Below are 18,654 nucleotides of genomic sequence, written 5' to 3'. Positions count from 1 at the left end.
GATCAATTAGGTCTCAAGTGTGTATAAAAAGAACCCCAGTACGCTAGACCTTCACATCAACTGCAACTAGACCTCTGCAAACATGCCTAAGATTCACCCTGAGACTAAAGTTTTGATTATCAAGAGGTAATCAAATCCACAAAGAGATCCACTGCTGATGTGGCAGACACCTTCAATGTGTCTCAGCGTCAAGTACAGAGGAAAAAAAAAGATTTGAAGAGACTGGAGACGTTTTTGACAAGCCCAGGTCAGACAGACCCCGCAAGACAACTGCTCGAGAGGACCGTTTGTTGGCTCGAAAATCCAAGGCCAGCCCATTTTCCACTGCAGCAGAGCTCCACGAGACCTGGTCACCTGAAGTCCCTGTGTCAACCAGAACAGTTTGTAGGATTCTGCCTCGAAATGGCCTCCATGGTCGAATCAGTGCCCAGAAGCCAGCACTAAACAAAATACAATTGAAAAACCGTGTGGCCATTTGCCAAGGCCCACAGCCTGCTAAAAGGATGGACGCTGGAAAAGTGGCAGAAGGTGGATTTTTCAGATGAATCTTCAGTTGAATTACACCACAGTCGCCGCAAATATTGCAGGAGACCTACTGGAGCCAGAATGGATCCGAGATTCACCCGGAAAACAGTGAAGTTTGGTGGCGGAAAAATCATGGTCTGGGGTTACATCCAGTTTGGGGGTGTGCGAGAGATCTGCAGGATGGAAGGAAACATCAATAGTCTAAAATACCAAGAAATCTTAGCTACCTCTTATATTCCCAACCATAAAAGAGGCCAAATTCTGCAGCAGGACGATGCTCCATCGCATACTTCCATCTCCACATCAAAGTTCCTCAAGGCGAAGATCAAGATGCTCCAGGATTGGCCAGCCCAGTCACCAGACATGAACATCATTGAGCATATGTGGGGTAGGATGAAAGAGGACGCATGGAAGACGAAACCAAAGAATATTGATGAACTCTGGGAGGCATGCAAGACTGCTTTCTTAGCTATTCCTGATGACTTCATCAATAAATTGTATGCATCCTTGCCAAACCGTATGGATGCAGTCCTTCAAGCTCATGGAAGTCATACAAGATTTTAATTTGGATCTCACAGCACCACAACTTAATTTGCTGACATATTTTTGTATTTGCAGTAAATTTGTTACATTTCTGTATAGGCGACAAAACTTTTGTCTTGCCAAAATTTGACCTTTCTGCTCAGAGGTGTGCATATATTTACACTAGGGGTGTCCCCGACTAAGGATTTACACATTTGAATCAGAATTTTCGAATCTCTCTATGGTCGACCGATAGTCGAATCATCTATGTGTGTGTAAACCATAGACCGGAAAAAAATAAACGCGGGTTGGGAAGGGCAGGACACTAGTCAGCAGGAGGCTAAGACTATTTTTTATTTTACTTTACACACGGCACACAGCCACCACATTTAATAAAGTGATCAAAACTAGGCTACACTACACATTTGTAAATTAACCGTTGTCTCATAACATTTAAAAGCCGCGATCGAAACACAGAACATCACACAAATAAAAGAATAAAAGAAAATTTAGATAAATAAACTAAAAAAATACCTGCCTAGAGAGGAAAAGAACACGTTGAGTGCGTATATATGCACGTTTTTAAGCCGATTGTGCCTAAAGGGGGTCGCACACCGGACTGAAGCTCGGCGCCGTGTCTCGGGTATCTCACACCAGGCAGACGTGAACATTATATAGGCTACGCGCGACTCAATTTTGAATCGACTTCTGACAGAAGAGCTGCACGATGAGTGTATCTTGTAGCACAGGGTGAAATCAGTATGTACATTCACGATTTGAGGGAAATATACATTTAATCGCCGCGGACAGGCGTCGAATGCCGCCGCCGTAGTATGTGTTCGAATGTTAAAGGCGCGGCGCGTCCGGTGCGAAGCTCAGTGCCCTTAAAGGGCCGATCACTCAGCACCGCGACACGTCTTTATAACACTAATATTGAGCACCCCCATATTGCCAAAATGGTATGATCCTCGTTTCATAACACCCGTGAAGATTCGACCATGAGATCAGTGGTCGAATCCGGTCCTGCATATCAATGCATCGATTCTTCCACTATGAGGGGTCACCCCTAATTTACACACATTTCTACGTATAAGTACAAGTTGGTAAATCCCACACTTTTTCACTACGCACAGAACTGTGCATACGCACCCTTGATAAATGAGGGCCCAGGGCCCTTATTTATCAACCGTGTGTAGAAAATGTTCTGTTTTTTTGTCCTATGAATTAAATTTAGAATGTGCCCAAGTACCCAAGAAAATCTGTATTTATCAAATGTGCGCACACAGTTCTAACGCACATGGGTAAGCATTCACTATTGATGAATCACGCACATGCGCAAGTACCATGCTCGTTCACGGTCATTAGCATTCGGAAACACTTCTAATTAACCATATGTGGTGACACTTCCCTTTAAAAATCATGTGATTGTGTTTTTTCACCGCAATAGTGGCAAAGGGAGCAAAAAAAAGGAACTTTGCAAACACAGAATGAGATATACTGCATATCACCGTATACATTATATTGCCAAAAGTATTGGGACACCCCTCCAAATCATTGAATTCAGCTGTTCAAATCATTTAAATGGCCACATGTGTATAAAATCAAGCACCTAGGCATGCAGATTGCTTCTACAAATATTTGTGAAAGAATGGGTCACGCTCAGGAGCTCAGTGATTTCAAGCATGCTATCGTGCATGATAGGTTTTAATCTGTGCAATAAGTCCATTTGGGAAAATTCCTCACTACTAAATATTCTACGGTCAGCTGTTAGTGGTATTGCAACAAAGTGGAAGCAATTCGGAACAACAGCCACAAAGTGGTATGCCACGTAAAATTACAGAATAGGGTCAGCGCATGCTGAGGTGCAGAAGTCACCAACTTTCTGCCGAGTCAATAGCTACAGACCTCCAAACCTTGTTCAGATTAGCTCAATAATAGTGTGCAGAGAGCGTGGAAGCCTTAAAGGGTCATTAAACCCCCCGTTTCAGAAGCCGTCAGTTCTCACCACAGTTTTGAAAAAATGCTATAAAAGTGGGCATAGTTTAGCGGCGGAGTGGAGGGGTGAGGGGAGACTGACAACACAGCAATGGGTTCTTCTGATTCAGACAGTTTTATTTCACTCTCATTAAAATCATCAAAGCCTCCCACAAATGCAAGCTGCAAATGACCATTACGTTACACACAACCCAATATACACATGGATTTGTAAGCTCACCGTTACACAAATACATATACTATACTATACTATACTATACTATACTATACTATACTATACTATACTATACTATACTATACTATACTATACTATACTATACTATACTATACTATAATTCAATGCACAATTAAACGAAAAAAAATCACTTTGATCCATTAATACATCTCTCACTTGCTGTATGTAATCTCACAGTTTGAAGCGCAGTCTCGTGAATAATTATGAGACAGCGATGAGTCATCGCCATACTATAGTACAAGAAAGCGTCACAGCCTATGACGTTGACATGAAGATAAATTTAAACCAGGAAGTTAAAAAGGGAGCAAAATGGCTTAACATTAACTAGTTGTCTCTCATTCAAAACGAACAGATGGTAACATTGTCTTCCATGATGTTCAACACACATACTTCTGTTAAAATCTCAGAAAATTTGGTTTAGGATTTCATGACCCTTTAAGTCACCAAGTGCAATGCAAAGTGTCGGATGCAGTTGTGTAAAGCAGGCCACGTGACATGTTCTCTGGAGGGATGAATCACACTTCTCTGTCTGGCAATCCGATGGAAGAGTCTGGGTTTGATGTTTACCAGGAGACAGTACTTGCCCGACTGCTTTGTGCCAAGTGTAAATTTTGGTGGAGGGAGCATGGTGTGGGCTTGGGCTTGTTTCCTTAGTTCCAGTGAAAGGAATCAATTGTGTTTTGTAAGAAAAATAGCCATATTTAAAATTTTATAAAGTGAAATTCTAGCTTAATATATATATTTTCTTACAAAACCCAATTGATTCACTTCGGGGGCCTTTATTGCCTTTATTATTACCTTCAGTACCTTTATTTTATTTTTAAAGTGAACTAATCCTGGCAAAAGGGGGCATTTTGATGCAAAAGTTTGTGCATTTGTTCGGTCAAGAGGTTTCAAAAAGTACTCGGTTCAGTACTCACATGCTTTGAGCAGCGACTTTTTGTGTGCATTTCTGCATATACTTTTGCTGAAACATAACTTTTTAATCTTTTTTTTTTTTTACAAACCCTAATAGCTTATTCAAACCCTAATAGCTTATATTATAAACAGATTTTCTCAAATAATAGTTAGTCCACAGTCAACTTAAGTCAGCACGTTAAGGTATTGTTGTCCGTTAACAGGGCAACTACTCGTGTCCAGGAATTAGCTATAGACTGTAAAAAATTATGAACACGTTTCTCATGTATGAACAGTAAATGCACACAACGAGCGTCAAAATCACAAGAAAAGCTTGTCGTGTACTGAAAATTGCTAAAAAAAATCATCCAATATCCTTTTGATGTTTTAGAATAAATATATCAAAATATCCAAAAACATTGTTTTTTTTTATAAATACCTATAGTATTTGTATTAAATCTATATTCATTTGAGTTGAATCGAGAATCCAAAATCAAATCGAAAATCAAATCGAGAATCGAAATCGAATTGATTTGAGGGCTTGTGAATCCAAATCAAATCGAATTGGAACATCTGAATCGAGACCAAGCCCTATTTGCAAGCAAAGTTGACAGGAAATATTGCCATATTCGGACATGACTTTAGATTTGTTTCCAGTTTAATTGTGAAATGTTGCTAGGAAGTTTGTCTGTGGGGAGGGATGTGGCTGCTTGTAGATGTTTAGTCATGTGGGTTTGTGACCCTCTGTTTTGTCAATATAAACTCCTACTTAGCAAATTTGAGTGGCTCTAAGGCAAGCATTAGTATTTTGGGGGCCTATTAAATGAGCTTTTTTTTTTTTCAAAATTCTGCTTTTTTTTTTTGGAGTTACCTTTTTACTGAATTCTAAATTTGCCAAATTCTGTCACATTAAGACAGTAAATTACATTTTTAGTTATTTTGCAATTTCTGCATCACGGACATCATAGGTCCCTACTGTTAGTATTGCTCAAGAAATTTCAATTAATGACTAGATTTTGAAAGTTTTATTGATGGTCAAATTTAATGTCAAAAAGGCCCTGACCCCTATGACCCATGACTTTTCATGTGTCAACACAGGAAGAACCTTTGGCACAAAAGACTTCTTATGCTCTCTGACCTTCCTGACACTCGTTCAAGAAACCTGTCGATTTTGTTACCGCTTGTTTTACACATATCTCTGCAAGCATCCGCCTCTCACAAGTGTGCAACATCTGAAGACGTCTGTATGCACAGACCTACTATATGAAAAGAGCATTGACAGAACACAAGGACACATCCTGTGTGAAAAGACTCTTAGTCTAACTTTGACAAATTGACAAAACATAGTGGATTGGATTGTTGTGGAGTTTTGAACAGTGACAAAATAAACACACAATATATTGTCTTGTAATTTTTTTTTTCTTCTCTCAATTAGATGTTTGTTTCTTCCATAATTATTTTTTATTTTTTTGTGTAAAACTTTAATGGGTTTTGCAGCCCTTATTTTAACACATCATGAGAAACTTTGCCCTACTATCCTTCACAGCTGCTTGTTCATGCATTGCAGATTGAGTGATTGCGTCTAAGTCAACTATTTGAGTCTGAAGCAATTTCCTACATGGATTTACAGTTGTATTGTGTATAATATTGTAATGTATCTGTAAAGTTGTTGTGCTCGCTGTGGCCCACCTCTCCCGCTATTAAAGGGTTAGTTTACCCCAAAATGAAATTTATGTCATTAATGACTCACCCTAATGTTGTTCCACACCCGTAAGACCTCCGTTCATCTTCAGAACACAGTTTAAGATATATTATATTTAGTTCGACTGCGTATCTAAGTGTATGCACACTATACTGTCCATGTCCAGAAAGGGAATAAAAACATCATCAAAGTAATAATAATAATAATAATAATAATAATAATAATAGATTTTATTTATAATGCACTTTTCATTCCGAAGAATCTCAAAGTGCAACAAAGGGGAAAAAAAAAAAAAAGTAGTCCATATGTGACATCAGTTGGTTAATTAGAATCTCTTGAAGCATCGAAAATACATTTTGGTCCAAAAATAACAAAAACTACGACTTTATTTAGTATTGTCTTCTCTTTCGCGTTTGTTTTCAAACCTCAAATAAAGATTCAAATGGTCATGAATCAGCTTATTGATTCATGATTTTGATCACATGCCAAACTGCTGGAATCACATGACATTGGCGATCCGAATCATGAATCAATACACTGATTAAAGACCGTTTGTATCTTTATTTGAGGTTTGAAAACACGCGAAAGAGAAGACAATGCTGAATAAATTCGTAATTAAATTATGTTCACTTTGTGTCGTTACAGCATGTTCGCTTCAGATGATCAAAGTAATCAGTCACAGTTAATCTAAGTACTCTCAGTCAATCACAAGTAATCTAATCACAAGAAAGTGTCTTAAAATGACTATTCCCAAACTGTAAATGGTTAGTTCATCTAAAAAAAATATTCTGCATTTACTCTCTCATATGATGTCTCACAATCATTTGAACGTCTGTGTTTAGGCTACTTCAGTATGCACGTCATTGTAAATCCGTTCGTCATATAAAGTCATTGTGTCTCCTCAGAAGACTTGGATTTGGATTAGACAACTCAATTGATTTAGATCTTTTACGTTAGAGGAATGGACTTTAAATGGAGGAACAGAAATCTCTCAGGTTTCATAAAAAATATTCATACAAACTAAAATATGTTTCAAAAAGTTTGAAAACGACATGAGGGTGAGTACATGATGACAGATTATACCTTATAAATGTAACGTAACATGAGTCTTAGATAAAACATCTATATTAGTCTATATTATTATTGTTTACATCAACAATACGTACCGTCATGATCACATCGCACATCACGTTGCTTTTTTTATTACAATATATTGTTACATCCTAATTGCTACTGTAATCAATCTGGCATTTATAGTAATCTAAACAGCCTGTTAAAGTTAGCCGCACACACCATATGCAGTTTCATTGAGTGTGAAAATGTCAAGAACAAAAGCGTAAAAGTTACATAACACGCACGCACGCACACAATGCCATTCAAAAGGGTGAGGAGGTACTGCATTCTCTCTGATCACAAGATTGTCCTGTTTCCTCCCTATTGACTTCATGTTGTTAAGACGTGAGTCTGACCACAAGGCCTCTAGAGAAGGAAAGTGTGTCAGAGAGAAAGAACACTAGTGTGAAGGAGTGCAGGGGGAGGGAGAGATTGAAAATTGAAAGCAGCTGATGTCCAGTATGCTCCAACAGAAAAAAAGAACAAGCACAAAAGCAGACTATGGAAAACAGTAGCACATTTTTAGTTGTCCCAGAGCTTCCAAGCACCATTTCTAGTGTTCTTCCATCCGTTTGCTGTTCCATTCATCTGTTCCCCTTGTTTCCAAACAAAGCGTAAAGGGAGAGTGGATGTTCATTGCTTGAAAGGTGATAAGGACTTTTAGACTTGGGAAATGGAGTGCTTATGATTTTTATGGAAACATTTTTAAATGGGATGTTTTTTTAAACGTGGAATTAGAGATGCAGCAGCTGCTGTGGAAAGGTAAGGCCTGTGTTAGCTGGTTAGTTTTGGAGGTGTGGAGATGCTCCTTTTGGGAGGAATTAAAAAACGTAGAGAGTGACTCCACACGTGTCCTGGTGCAGGGCCAATGCCATCTGGGTTTTATGAACTTCAGGTGTATGTGTTCATTTTGTGTGCGTGTGTGTGCTCACCAGATGTTCACCACAGTTAAACGGTGAAAGCCAATTGCATCATTTTTTTGATTGGTTGTTGCTGCATAATCTAAGATGAATCGCGTTTAATACATTTAGACACTTTTGGGATTGGTTACTACGTTACTACGTTTTATTTTTGGCTATTAGTTAGGAAAATTATTTAGTTGGGAAAGGCATGAAAATTGAGACTGTTTGCTTCTGGAATTATCGAAAAGTCACTGCCTATGGGGAATAGCTCTGTTCATTAGTGTGTGTCTTTCTGTGCAGAAGCTGGGCAGCAGTATGCAGTGTGAGGAGGGCACTGAGTGGCTGCTGGAGCTGCTGATGGAAGTTCAACTGCAGCAATACTTCCTGCGCATCCGTGATGAGCTCAATGTTACACGTCTATCACACTTTGACTATGTGAAGAATGAGGACCTGGAGAAGATCGGTATGGGCCGGCCCGGTGAGTCCAACCAAGGTGTTTTGCTTGTAGCTTTATCACAAATTATACTTTCCACAAAACAATACACACAGATCCAGCATCAGACACTTATACAGAGATGCAAACCTTCATTTTTATGATTTTAGTTGTGATGATTGACATAGTGATAACCATCAGTACCAAGTGTGCGACCGCACAGAGACTCGCGTCTCGCCAGGGCCTTGTGCAAAGTAAAATGACATCTGACTTGATGTAAAAGCCAATAGTTAAAGTTCATGTTATTGTCCTTCAAAATACTATAATATTTAAAAGACCAAGCTAAAAATGTGCTGCTGTATTATAACTTACAATATTGCTCTGTGCGTGTGACAGCTTTGTGTGCATAAGTTACATACATATCATCAGCGTTGCATCCCACGTCAAGTTCATTGAGCTTTATTCACAAAGTCCATTCAAATTCAGATTTTGGCCACCTCTGAAATGGGTCAAACCATAGATATTACCTTAGAATTTCAAGCAAATACTAGGGCTGTCAAAATGAACGTGTTAACGCAAATTAATTTCAACGGCACTCATTTTATTAACGCGCGATTAATGCAGAGCACATTTTCTGTTTGATCCATGGCCCGTAGTTGGAGAAATTGAGATCAGCCATAGAAGTAAAGGATGCAGCAGCAAACATTGGGGAAAGAAAAGGGTTAACAATAACATTACTCTGAAACAAGTGCTGTTACAGCCTACATAAGCTACCATTTTCTGCTTAACTTTTATTAGACTCTATGTCGAAAAAAATGTGTTTTTTCACTGAGCACATTCTCTGCTGTTTTTAGCGCGATTACAAGTTCACTCTCGCTAATGTCCGATGTCAATCATTAACACTATCAACACTTACATTACATGTGTTTTATTGAACTAAATACATTACAATCGGCTAAAATAAATACGCAGGTTACTTTTCTGAACAAGAGCGCTCCCGAGTCTGTGTTTCACACTGTTCACGTGAATCGCGGCAAAGTTCGGCGCGCACGCACAAAATACCGGCAGTTCAATAGGGAAATGCTCATCTCCTAAAGGGGCCACACTATATTACAGCTCTTTAAGGGGCTGAACTATTTTCCTATTGGTGGACTATGGACCTCCTCCAGGTATGATGTTGTGCTGGTGCGCTCACAGGTCCGCATGACAGCTTTCACATTACCAATGTTTAATACGAACTGTGCCCTGTTCTGAACTAAACTGCCAGTGTTAAATCTCCCTTAATTTATATTCTTAAAAGGAGAGAAATCACTGCTTATTCTGAATTTTAAGCTTAGACTTGAGACATGAACTAGTTCTTTGAAAAACCTTTGACACATGTCTAGTCTTCATACTCTGAGTATGGTTTCGTTTCACTAATAATAAACGTACATTTGCATAAAGTATGCATATTTGTGCATACCCATGTTGATTAGAGTATTAAAAACTTGAAACATATTAATTTAAGGTACATTTAGAACTGATAAAAAATCGTGATTAAATTGCGATTAATCGCAAGTTAACTAGTGACAATTTTCGATTAATGGCGATTAAATATTTTAATCGATTGACAGCCCTAGTAAATACGCTAGAAATCTATGCTCATTGAAGGATGTGCAGACAGAGAAATCACCGATGCCTACAGGATTTCATCTGACGGTACGCACAAACGGTATTTTTATTAAACACTGAAAGTTAAATAAGCATAGCCCTAGCTATTATGCACCTTTCAGAGTATCAGTATGAGCAGCGGTGCCGCAGAAAAAGTGTAGTTACTCTATTTCTACACCTTTTAAATGGTTTCAAATCTGAAAACTGCAACAACCAATGAAATTGTCTGACATTTCCATGTCATGTCTGATATTTAGCACATTTTTATTTATTTTTATTTCACTGAATAAGAAATTGTTTCAGTGTAAGAGCAGTCTAAAATAATTCAAGTGGATTCAGTCCGTTTCGCAAACATATTTGATCCCTTATATAGTTACACAGTTTAACTTTCTGAACCCAATGCTGTTAAACTGAATATACAATTTTCTTTTCTAAAATATCCACATAAACAACACATTTTTCATCACTATAGCAACAGTAGACCCCGTTTGGCTAATACACCCCCGGGCCTCGCACATCACATTCACACAGGGCCTCGCACCCCCCTTGCAACAAATCTAATAACCATAGTAATGGACTGAATAAAACATTGTGCATGAGTCGCAGACTATAGATCTGACAGCAACAGTGAAGATTAAGAAAAAATGAAATAAACCAGTGTTGTCTCAATGCGTTTAGTAGCTTTAGTAAGCTTTGTTCTATTACATTTAATGTTTCTTTGTTCTTCATTTTATTGCAGACTTTTCCCCTGACTTATTTAAACTTAAAATTAAAAAATGTTGATAACTACATGCTAATATTTTAACATATTATAATTTGTGACCAGTCACAGAAAGTAGGGACACAAGTCGGTTCTGGGGCATTTTGAGTTATTCAAAGATTCTGAAAGTGTAGTCTCCAAGCTTTCCAACGATGTGTAACACATGGAAATCTGATAATATTTGGAGAAGTTGTGGCCATCTGAATGTAGGCCTTTAGAAAAGTTTAAACGAGAGAAAACAGCCTCTAAAGTTTTGTAGTTCTCACCTGTTCTCACCTGCTGGGAGTGACAATAGGGCTCATTTACATCTCATTTAGATAACACATACCCCCTGTAAAGCTGAATGGTTGCTAGTAACGACAGACGCAACGGGAAAAATGTGACCGCATACTACTAATAATAAAGATGCTAACATTACCATCTAAAAGCCCATTATAGTAATGTTTTTTTTTGGCAAATGATAGGATGCTAACGATTACAATTAAAACTACAGTTAAGACAGATAATGTGTATGTGTTCTTAGAATGAACACAAAACGACAAACGTTGGTGTTTATAGAAACACACCCCATAAGAAACAGAAAAGTATTCTTGCAAATCTTGTTGCCTCCAATGAAATAAGTCGTTCGGGCACACTTTCTGTTTGCCGGGGTCTTCTTATTGGGTCTTATTGTGCGTCTGTTTGAAGGGGTTAAAGACAGAGAAATGGGTCAAATCTTTAACCGTGGCTGTAGTGTAGGGGTAAGGCGCATGTCACTTGCCGCAAACTCGATCAGATGATCGAATCTGTCTTTTGCCACACTCTCTCTACTCCCTTTTCCCATCACATATCAGATCGGAAAGGCATTTATTTTCAAAAAGAATTGAGGAAAATATTAGACAAGTGGAAATAAAGGATCTAACATGTGTTTATTAATAAGTGTTTCTCGGTTAGAGAGTGTGGCAAAAGGTGGATTCGAACCTCTGATTGAGTTGCGCCAAAACTTGATGACATGCGCCTTACCCCTACACTATAGCCACAGTTAAAGATTTGACCCATTTCTCTGTCTTTACACCCGTCAAATATTATCGCTATCGATATAGCCTGTGATTTCTTATGGTCCAACTCGTCTGACGCCAGTCTGATACATTCTTCCTTTTCTTCATCATTTCTTCATCTTCATTCGATCACAAGTAGACGATTCGAAATAATGGTTTAAACTGGGTCTAAAATGCATTGCACTTGTCCACTTTCGATCACTTCCAGTAGTCAAAAAACGCATTCGACCGAATTGCTTTTGTAGTGTAAATGCTCACATGGTCGAATGCGATTGAACAGCTACAAAAAAGGCCTTTTGTGTTAACTTACAAATATTATGCAATACAGGATTTATACTTTGCTGATTGAAGAACTAAGTTTGGTTTGAAGATGAAAAACATACCAAGCACAATGTTCTCTCACCATTCCTGATTTCTATCACACACCCACAGCGTTCGGGTCGGTCTTGTGGCTGTCAGAGCAGAAACAAAAGCTGCTGCTCAATGTATGTTTTTCTGTCGTCTCCAGTCACATTCAAACAGCCTTGGTCAAGGTCACCAATGATCTGTCCATAGCCTCAGATTCTGGTTCTCTTTCTATTCTTGTCCTTCTTGATCTTAGTGCCACTTGCTCAACCGTCTGGAAACTGTCTTTTGTGTTTCTGAGACTGTTTTAACCTGGTTTAGATTTTATCTCTCAGATCATCAACAGTTTGTCTGTATGAGTGTTTTCCGGTCTGATACGGTATCAGTATACGTATGGGTGTTCCTTAAGGTTACATTTTTGGCCCCTTTTTAGTATTTACATATTTCCACTCTGATTTCTTTTCAAGATCACTTGGGCTTGATTATTACTTTTATGCAGAGAAAACTTGGATGTTCCTTTTTTAACAAAATGTATTTCTGCGATAAGAACATGAATGTCCCAAAATTCATTACTTTGGGACATTCATGTTCTTATCGCAGAAATACAATTAATGTCTTTATATAGTGATAAGACTGAGGTCTTGCTAACTGGCCCCACTCATCAGCTTCATAAAGCTGGCTCACTAATTTTAAACGTAGATGGCTCTGTTCTGGAGTCACAAACTAAATTAAAAAAATGTATGGGTTATATTTGATTCAAGTTTGTCTTTTGACTCATGTTCAGTACAGTATTAAGAACTCTTTTTTTTCTTTTCTTTTTTTTCTCAGAAATATTGCTAGACTCCGCTCTGTTATCCCACTGTGTGACTGAAAGGCTTATTAATAACTTTGTTTTTCCCGCATTGATTACTGTAATGCACTTCTTACCGGGGCTCCTAAAACCACACTAAACAAACTGCAATGTGTGCACTAAGCTGAAAGGATACTGACTGGAGCCAGGAGAAATGAGCATATACCAATTCTAAAGTCTTTGCACTGGCTCCTGGTTGACAGTTGAAGACCAAACTTACCACACTTTAGGCCCCTTAGTGCCAATTGGGCATTGTTTAAATGCCACGGCCTACCTGAGCATTGTTTTTGACCATGTCAATCCCTTTATGACCACCATGTACCCATCCTCTGATGACTACTTTCAGCAGGATAATTCACCACGTCACAAAGCTTAAATCATTTCAAATTGTTTTTCTGAACACGACAATGAGTTCACTGTACTAAAATGGCCCCCACAGTCACCAGATCTCAACCAATAGAGCATCTTTTGGATGTGGTAGAGCGGGAGCTACGTGCCCTGGATGTGCATCCCACAAATCTCCATCGACTGCAAGATGCTATCCTATCAGTATGCCAACATTTCAAAAGAATGCTTTCAGCACCTTGTTGAATCAATCCCACGTAGAATTAAGGCAGTTCTGAAGGCGAAATGGGGTCAAACACAGTATTAGTATGGTGTTCCTAATAATCCTTTAGGTGTGTGTGTGTGTGTGTGTGTGTGATATAATGTTATATTATACATTTTGTTATTGTTTTGTGTGTGTTGTATGGTCATTTGCTTGTTCACTTATGTAACGTGTTTTGAGTAGATGCTTTAAAGGTGCTATATAAAAATAAATGTATTATTATGTGTCAGCTTTACAACTTTGCACAGGTAATAGGTAATTTATTGCTCTAGTACTTAAGTGTTAATTTAAATGTTTATTCAAGTGCATTGGTTTGCTTCATACCATTGTAAGTCTATTAAGGTAACCACAATGTTTGCTTTGAAGAAATACAGTAAGTAATTTATTTTTTATCTGTGGTAATTGACAGCATGTCGCAGATGTCACTGTTAATAAAGCTGAACTTTTTTTTGAACCTGCAACATTAATAAAACAACATTCTCTCATTTGCTCTCTTTGACAGGGCAAAGACGGCTGTGGGAGGTGGTGAAGAGGAGAAAAACCATGTGCAAGCGCAAGTCTTGGATGAGCAAGGTATGTCATCAACCTTCCTCACACGTACTGACAGATTAATGAGACTTCCAGCCCAAGGTCAGGTCCCACACACAAACACACATCTATACACACACAGCCAGACAAGGGCTTCACTTCAGTCATTGGTCATTCAGCTCACATTGTCCCTCGAGCACTTTAGAGTCTCTCACTTGCCAAATGTCTTATTGAACCTGAAAGGAATAAACATTTAAAGCACTTGACCCAGACAACCACAGTAACCTTTCATCTTTTTCTTCTTCTACACAACATAGCCTACGTGATCGCTTATGTCAAGTTGAGGTCACTCATGATTATTCTTAGAAGATAACTCACTGTTCATGGAGCTGAGCAGTTCAGGAAATTAGTCCACTCTGTCCTGTTAACAATTTCTATGTGTGTGTGTCTGATGTAGTTGGTCAGTGAGTGCTGAAGCAGGAAGTGTCCACTCAGGCCTGCCACTCACTCACTAAAGCACTAACCAGGTTAATGGTCCATCAAATGCTGCAGGAAGAGCCTCAAATTGGCCTCAGTCACAAGCAATGGATCAGCACAATGTTGGTCATTCTCTGGGGTTTGTGTGTGCATTTGAATATGTGAGCGTTAGGTTTGGGTATCGTTTTTATTTTTATTTTTTATTTTTTACGATTCTGGTGCCAAACCGGTACTTTTAAAATGGTACCGGTGCCTGAGCCGATATTTAAAAAAAGATAGAGCCACAAAACGAAGGTGGATGACATTAAAGAATGGCTTTTTATTGATTTATTTAAAAAAAAAATTAATTGAACAATTTATTAAAAGTTTAAAGTATACTTTAAATATATAAATAGATACAAAACAAAATTTACTTAAATTCACAGTAAAAGCTAAACCTACCTAACCCAACTACAATAGGCCTAATTTAACACTAAATAACAGTTACAGCACTAATAATGGTAAAGTAGTCTGTATTCTTGGTAAGCTTCAGTTTAGCATTATTTTGCATAAATATGACCATATTCTCAGGCTAAATATTTTAGTGTAGAACACGCCGGTAACGAACTTCCGGTTTACGTTAGTCTGTACTGTTATCAGCTAAACGCTTGGTTGTATTATGAGGATTCAGGAGTAGACTTTTACAACAACGCTTCAGATCACATGTCCCAGATGGTCGCATGGATCTGACTATCTTACAAGAACTTACTAATATCTGTAGCACTAAGCAGTTCACCTGAGTTATGCGGCGCAGACATTGCCACTGTGTGGTAGGCTTGGCTGTTCCTATGATCCACGCAAGAGTTACCTTCTGTCCATGCGCCTGTAAATCGATTTTATTTTATTATAAATAAAGGTTTATTTGTTTCTAGTTATTTATTTTGTTAGATATTTCCACTTTGCGGGAGTCCCGCAAAATAATTTTATTTAAAATAATTGACACGCACACACTAATATCTTGCCACCTGCATCTGCATTCACCATCAAATATGATCCCGCGCCGCACTCGGTTGTGCTGGGTCCCACGGGAGTGCATGTCTCTATTTAACGTTAGGTTGTTAGAGCGGTCTTGCTACACAATAAATCTGTAAATTATTGAAAACAATAAACATACCCCTTGCAAAAAAATTATACAGTTGTACTGTAGTATTTTAAATAGGTTAAACTAATATATAAACTCAATAATTAAATTTAAAGCAATGAAATGTTAATTTTTATTACAATGCACTTAAATTCATTGCATGTGTGGATGATATATTCATTTTGCAAAAAATAAACAAACAACTAAACCTTACAAGGAGCATGCTCCCGGGGACACCATTACATGATTCACACTTTAACCCCTATGTTCAAACCAAAACAAAAAATTTCCACTCCGCAACATCCCTACTTGGCAGCAAAATCAGTGTTAATTTGATTTAAAAGTAATTTCAGAGTAAATGCATGAATAATAAAATGTGTATCATACATTGCTAAAAGGCTGAAAAATAGCATCCTTTTAATAATTTGTTTATTTCTTTATTTTTTAAAGAAAAATGTCTGTTTTTAGGGTTGGCAAACCCTTAAATGTGTGTTTGGTCTGAAAAATAAAGTTAGGAACTATATAAGACTTATGCCCAAAATATTTTTATATCGCACCATAAACTTACCAGAATAAATGTATTGTTTGCTCTGAGCTTTTTCTGTGTGGCTGGTTATAGCATCACCTCAGTATGAGACTTGTTTTCCAAGGGCTAGATGTCTGGTTAGTAGGGCTGTAACGATACACCAAACCCACGATTCGGTTCGTATCACGATTTTTTACCCACGGTACGATACAAACCTCGATATGGGGGGGACAAAACTATTTTGCCGTCAATACCATATATCTGTATGGTCAATAGGTTACTGCCGACGTTTTCTTTGCGGTACCAATAGGCAATATATATTCAACATGAAGTATAGGGCCTCCTGTACATCAATACCAACAGAAGCGCCGCGTCAGACACGCTTCTGGTGTGCAAAGAAAGAGAAAACGCCACGCAGCCGCCCCGCGGATGACACGCAACAGAAACGCCACGCTCACACCACGTTGCCAGCCAGTTGGGGAAGCTTCTTGAAACACTTACGGCAAATTGTGTGGGTCTTGTCAACTACACGATTGCCATCCTTGTTCTCCACCGGGTAGCTGAAATGTTGCCATACTGCTGACTTAAAAGTTGGACCTGGACAGGAAGGATAATTCTGGGAGTTGGAAGGGGTGTATCACGATTCTGCCTTCTCACATCGCGATACAGGTTCGTGGACCTGCGTATTGCGATTTCGATTTCATATCGCATATCGTTACAGCCCTACTGGTTAGTGCTGACCAAAGACCTCACTGGAGCCAGAGTCGTTTTAACCTGAGTAAATAGCAACAGCAGTTAATGCATTTGTAGTCATAACACACATTTATTCATTTCTGTTTATTTATGTTGATCCCTCTGCTTTGCTTAATTTAATACCACTGAAATGTTTTTGTGTCTGTATTTGTCTTATGTTTTAAGTGTGTGTTTGCACTTCAGTGTTATCCCATCTGTGACAGTGTACAAAGTGCCAAGACTAGAATTAGAGAGACCGCATAATGAACCTGTCTCTTTCTGTACTATTTGACATACCACATCATTAATCTCCTATTCCCAAACACATTTAAGGATGATAAACTTTCTGTGCCTTTTTGAATGGAAGTGTGTATATGGGAGTGATATACACGCAGGGTCGGACGAATGATTGCTTGTGTCTTAACCATCAGTGTACAGGCCAAATTCCTCTGTCTGTGGGATGAGAGGCCATCTTGACCTTTGGCACCAGAAACTGCACACTTGTGTTAACTGTAACACACACACACACACACACACACACACACACACACACACACACACACACACACACACACACACACACACACACACACACACACACACATACACACACACACACACACACACACACGTCTAGTTCACTATCTTTGTGGGGACTCTTAATAGACGTAAGGGATTTTACACCGTACAAACCGTACACTCTATCCCCCTACACCTCCCCTGCCCCTAAACCTACCCACGACAGGAAACATTCTGCATTTTTACTTACTCAAAAAAACTCCTGTGATTTTGCCTTTTGAAAAGTGGGGACCGCTGGCTGGTTCACACATTGTAGGTGATCTCAGGTTTTACTATCCTTATGGGGACATTTGGTCCCCACAATGTAATATAAACAAGGACACACACACACACACACACACACCGATTTCGTACCTTGTGGAGGCTTTAGTTGCAGCATTGGCCTGGGTCTACAGGAAGTGGCTGAGAGGATGAGAGCTTTCTAAAATTACACCTGTTTGTTTCCGTTCCTGGCACCAAGAGCAGACTGAGTAATCTGGCTCCTCACTGCACTGTTAGTGTATGGGCATGCTTTTAGTTGACACGTATCCTCAGTTAGTGTTCTCTTGTTGCTTTCATGTAAATATGTATGGATACCTTTATAGCAGGGGTTGGGAGTTTGTTAATGTTTTTTTTTTTTTTTTTTTTTTTTTTTTTAAGAGCCAATTCAAAAATATATATATTTTACAATTATTAGTAATTTACTAAAACTACTCATTTTAAATAATATTTCAGTAATTATAATATTTGAATTTAGTTGTACTGTAATTAAGATTCATAAACAACTGTAAAAATGCAACAAACCATAGATGTGTGTCGTTATTGAATTATTTGTGCAGGGCTTTTCAAGTTTCAACCTGAGCAGCATAAATAATAGAATAAGGGCATAAGCAATAGATTATGTTTTTGAGCCCTGTATTTGACTTCTCAATATGGTTTCACACACAGTTTAGTTATTTTTAGGAGTCACAGCTATATTCTCTGCAAACCCTTGCTGTGCGAACTGGATTGGACAACTAATCTGTCACATCATACAGTGTGAAAGAACAACTCTGCGCTGCACACAAGCATGTCACTTGTGTGCGGTGAGTTTTTCATTTTCATTTCTGTAACTGATAGACGGAGATACGACCTGTGTGT

The 18,654-nt window shown here is 38.5% G+C and overlaps 1 protein-coding gene across 9 annotated transcripts in view; it reads left to right on the top strand.

The window, feature by feature from the left end:
• tnk2b (tyrosine kinase, non-receptor, 2b) overlaps positions 1-18,654 on the top strand; it is a 119,012-nt gene that overhangs the window by 75,867 nt on the left and 24,491 nt on the right. For 5 of the 9 annotated variants that reach the window (XM_067454348.1, XM_067454345.1, XM_067454349.1 and 2 more), the window contains 2 exons: positions 8,192-8,384; positions 14,076-14,146. In XM_067454348.1, the coding sequence (XP_067310449.1) occupies positions 8,207-8,384; positions 14,076-14,146 (249 nt within the window). In that variant the 5' untranslated portion in view covers positions 8,192-8,206. The remainder of the gene's footprint in view (positions 1-8,191; positions 8,385-14,075; positions 14,147-18,654) is intronic. The other 4 variants (XM_067454346.1, XM_067454343.1, XM_067454344.1 and 1 more) reach the window with 1 other exon arrangement.

This window comes from Pseudorasbora parva, chromosome 9, assembly GCF_024679245.1.
Source record: "Pseudorasbora parva isolate DD20220531a chromosome 9, ASM2467924v1, whole genome shotgun sequence".
Classification (NCBI taxonomy): Eukaryota; Metazoa; Chordata; class Actinopteri; order Cypriniformes; family Gobionidae; genus Pseudorasbora; species Pseudorasbora parva.
The sequence above is the reverse complement of the archived record's forward strand: the minus strand, read 5'-3'. Positions and strand labels throughout refer to the sequence as shown.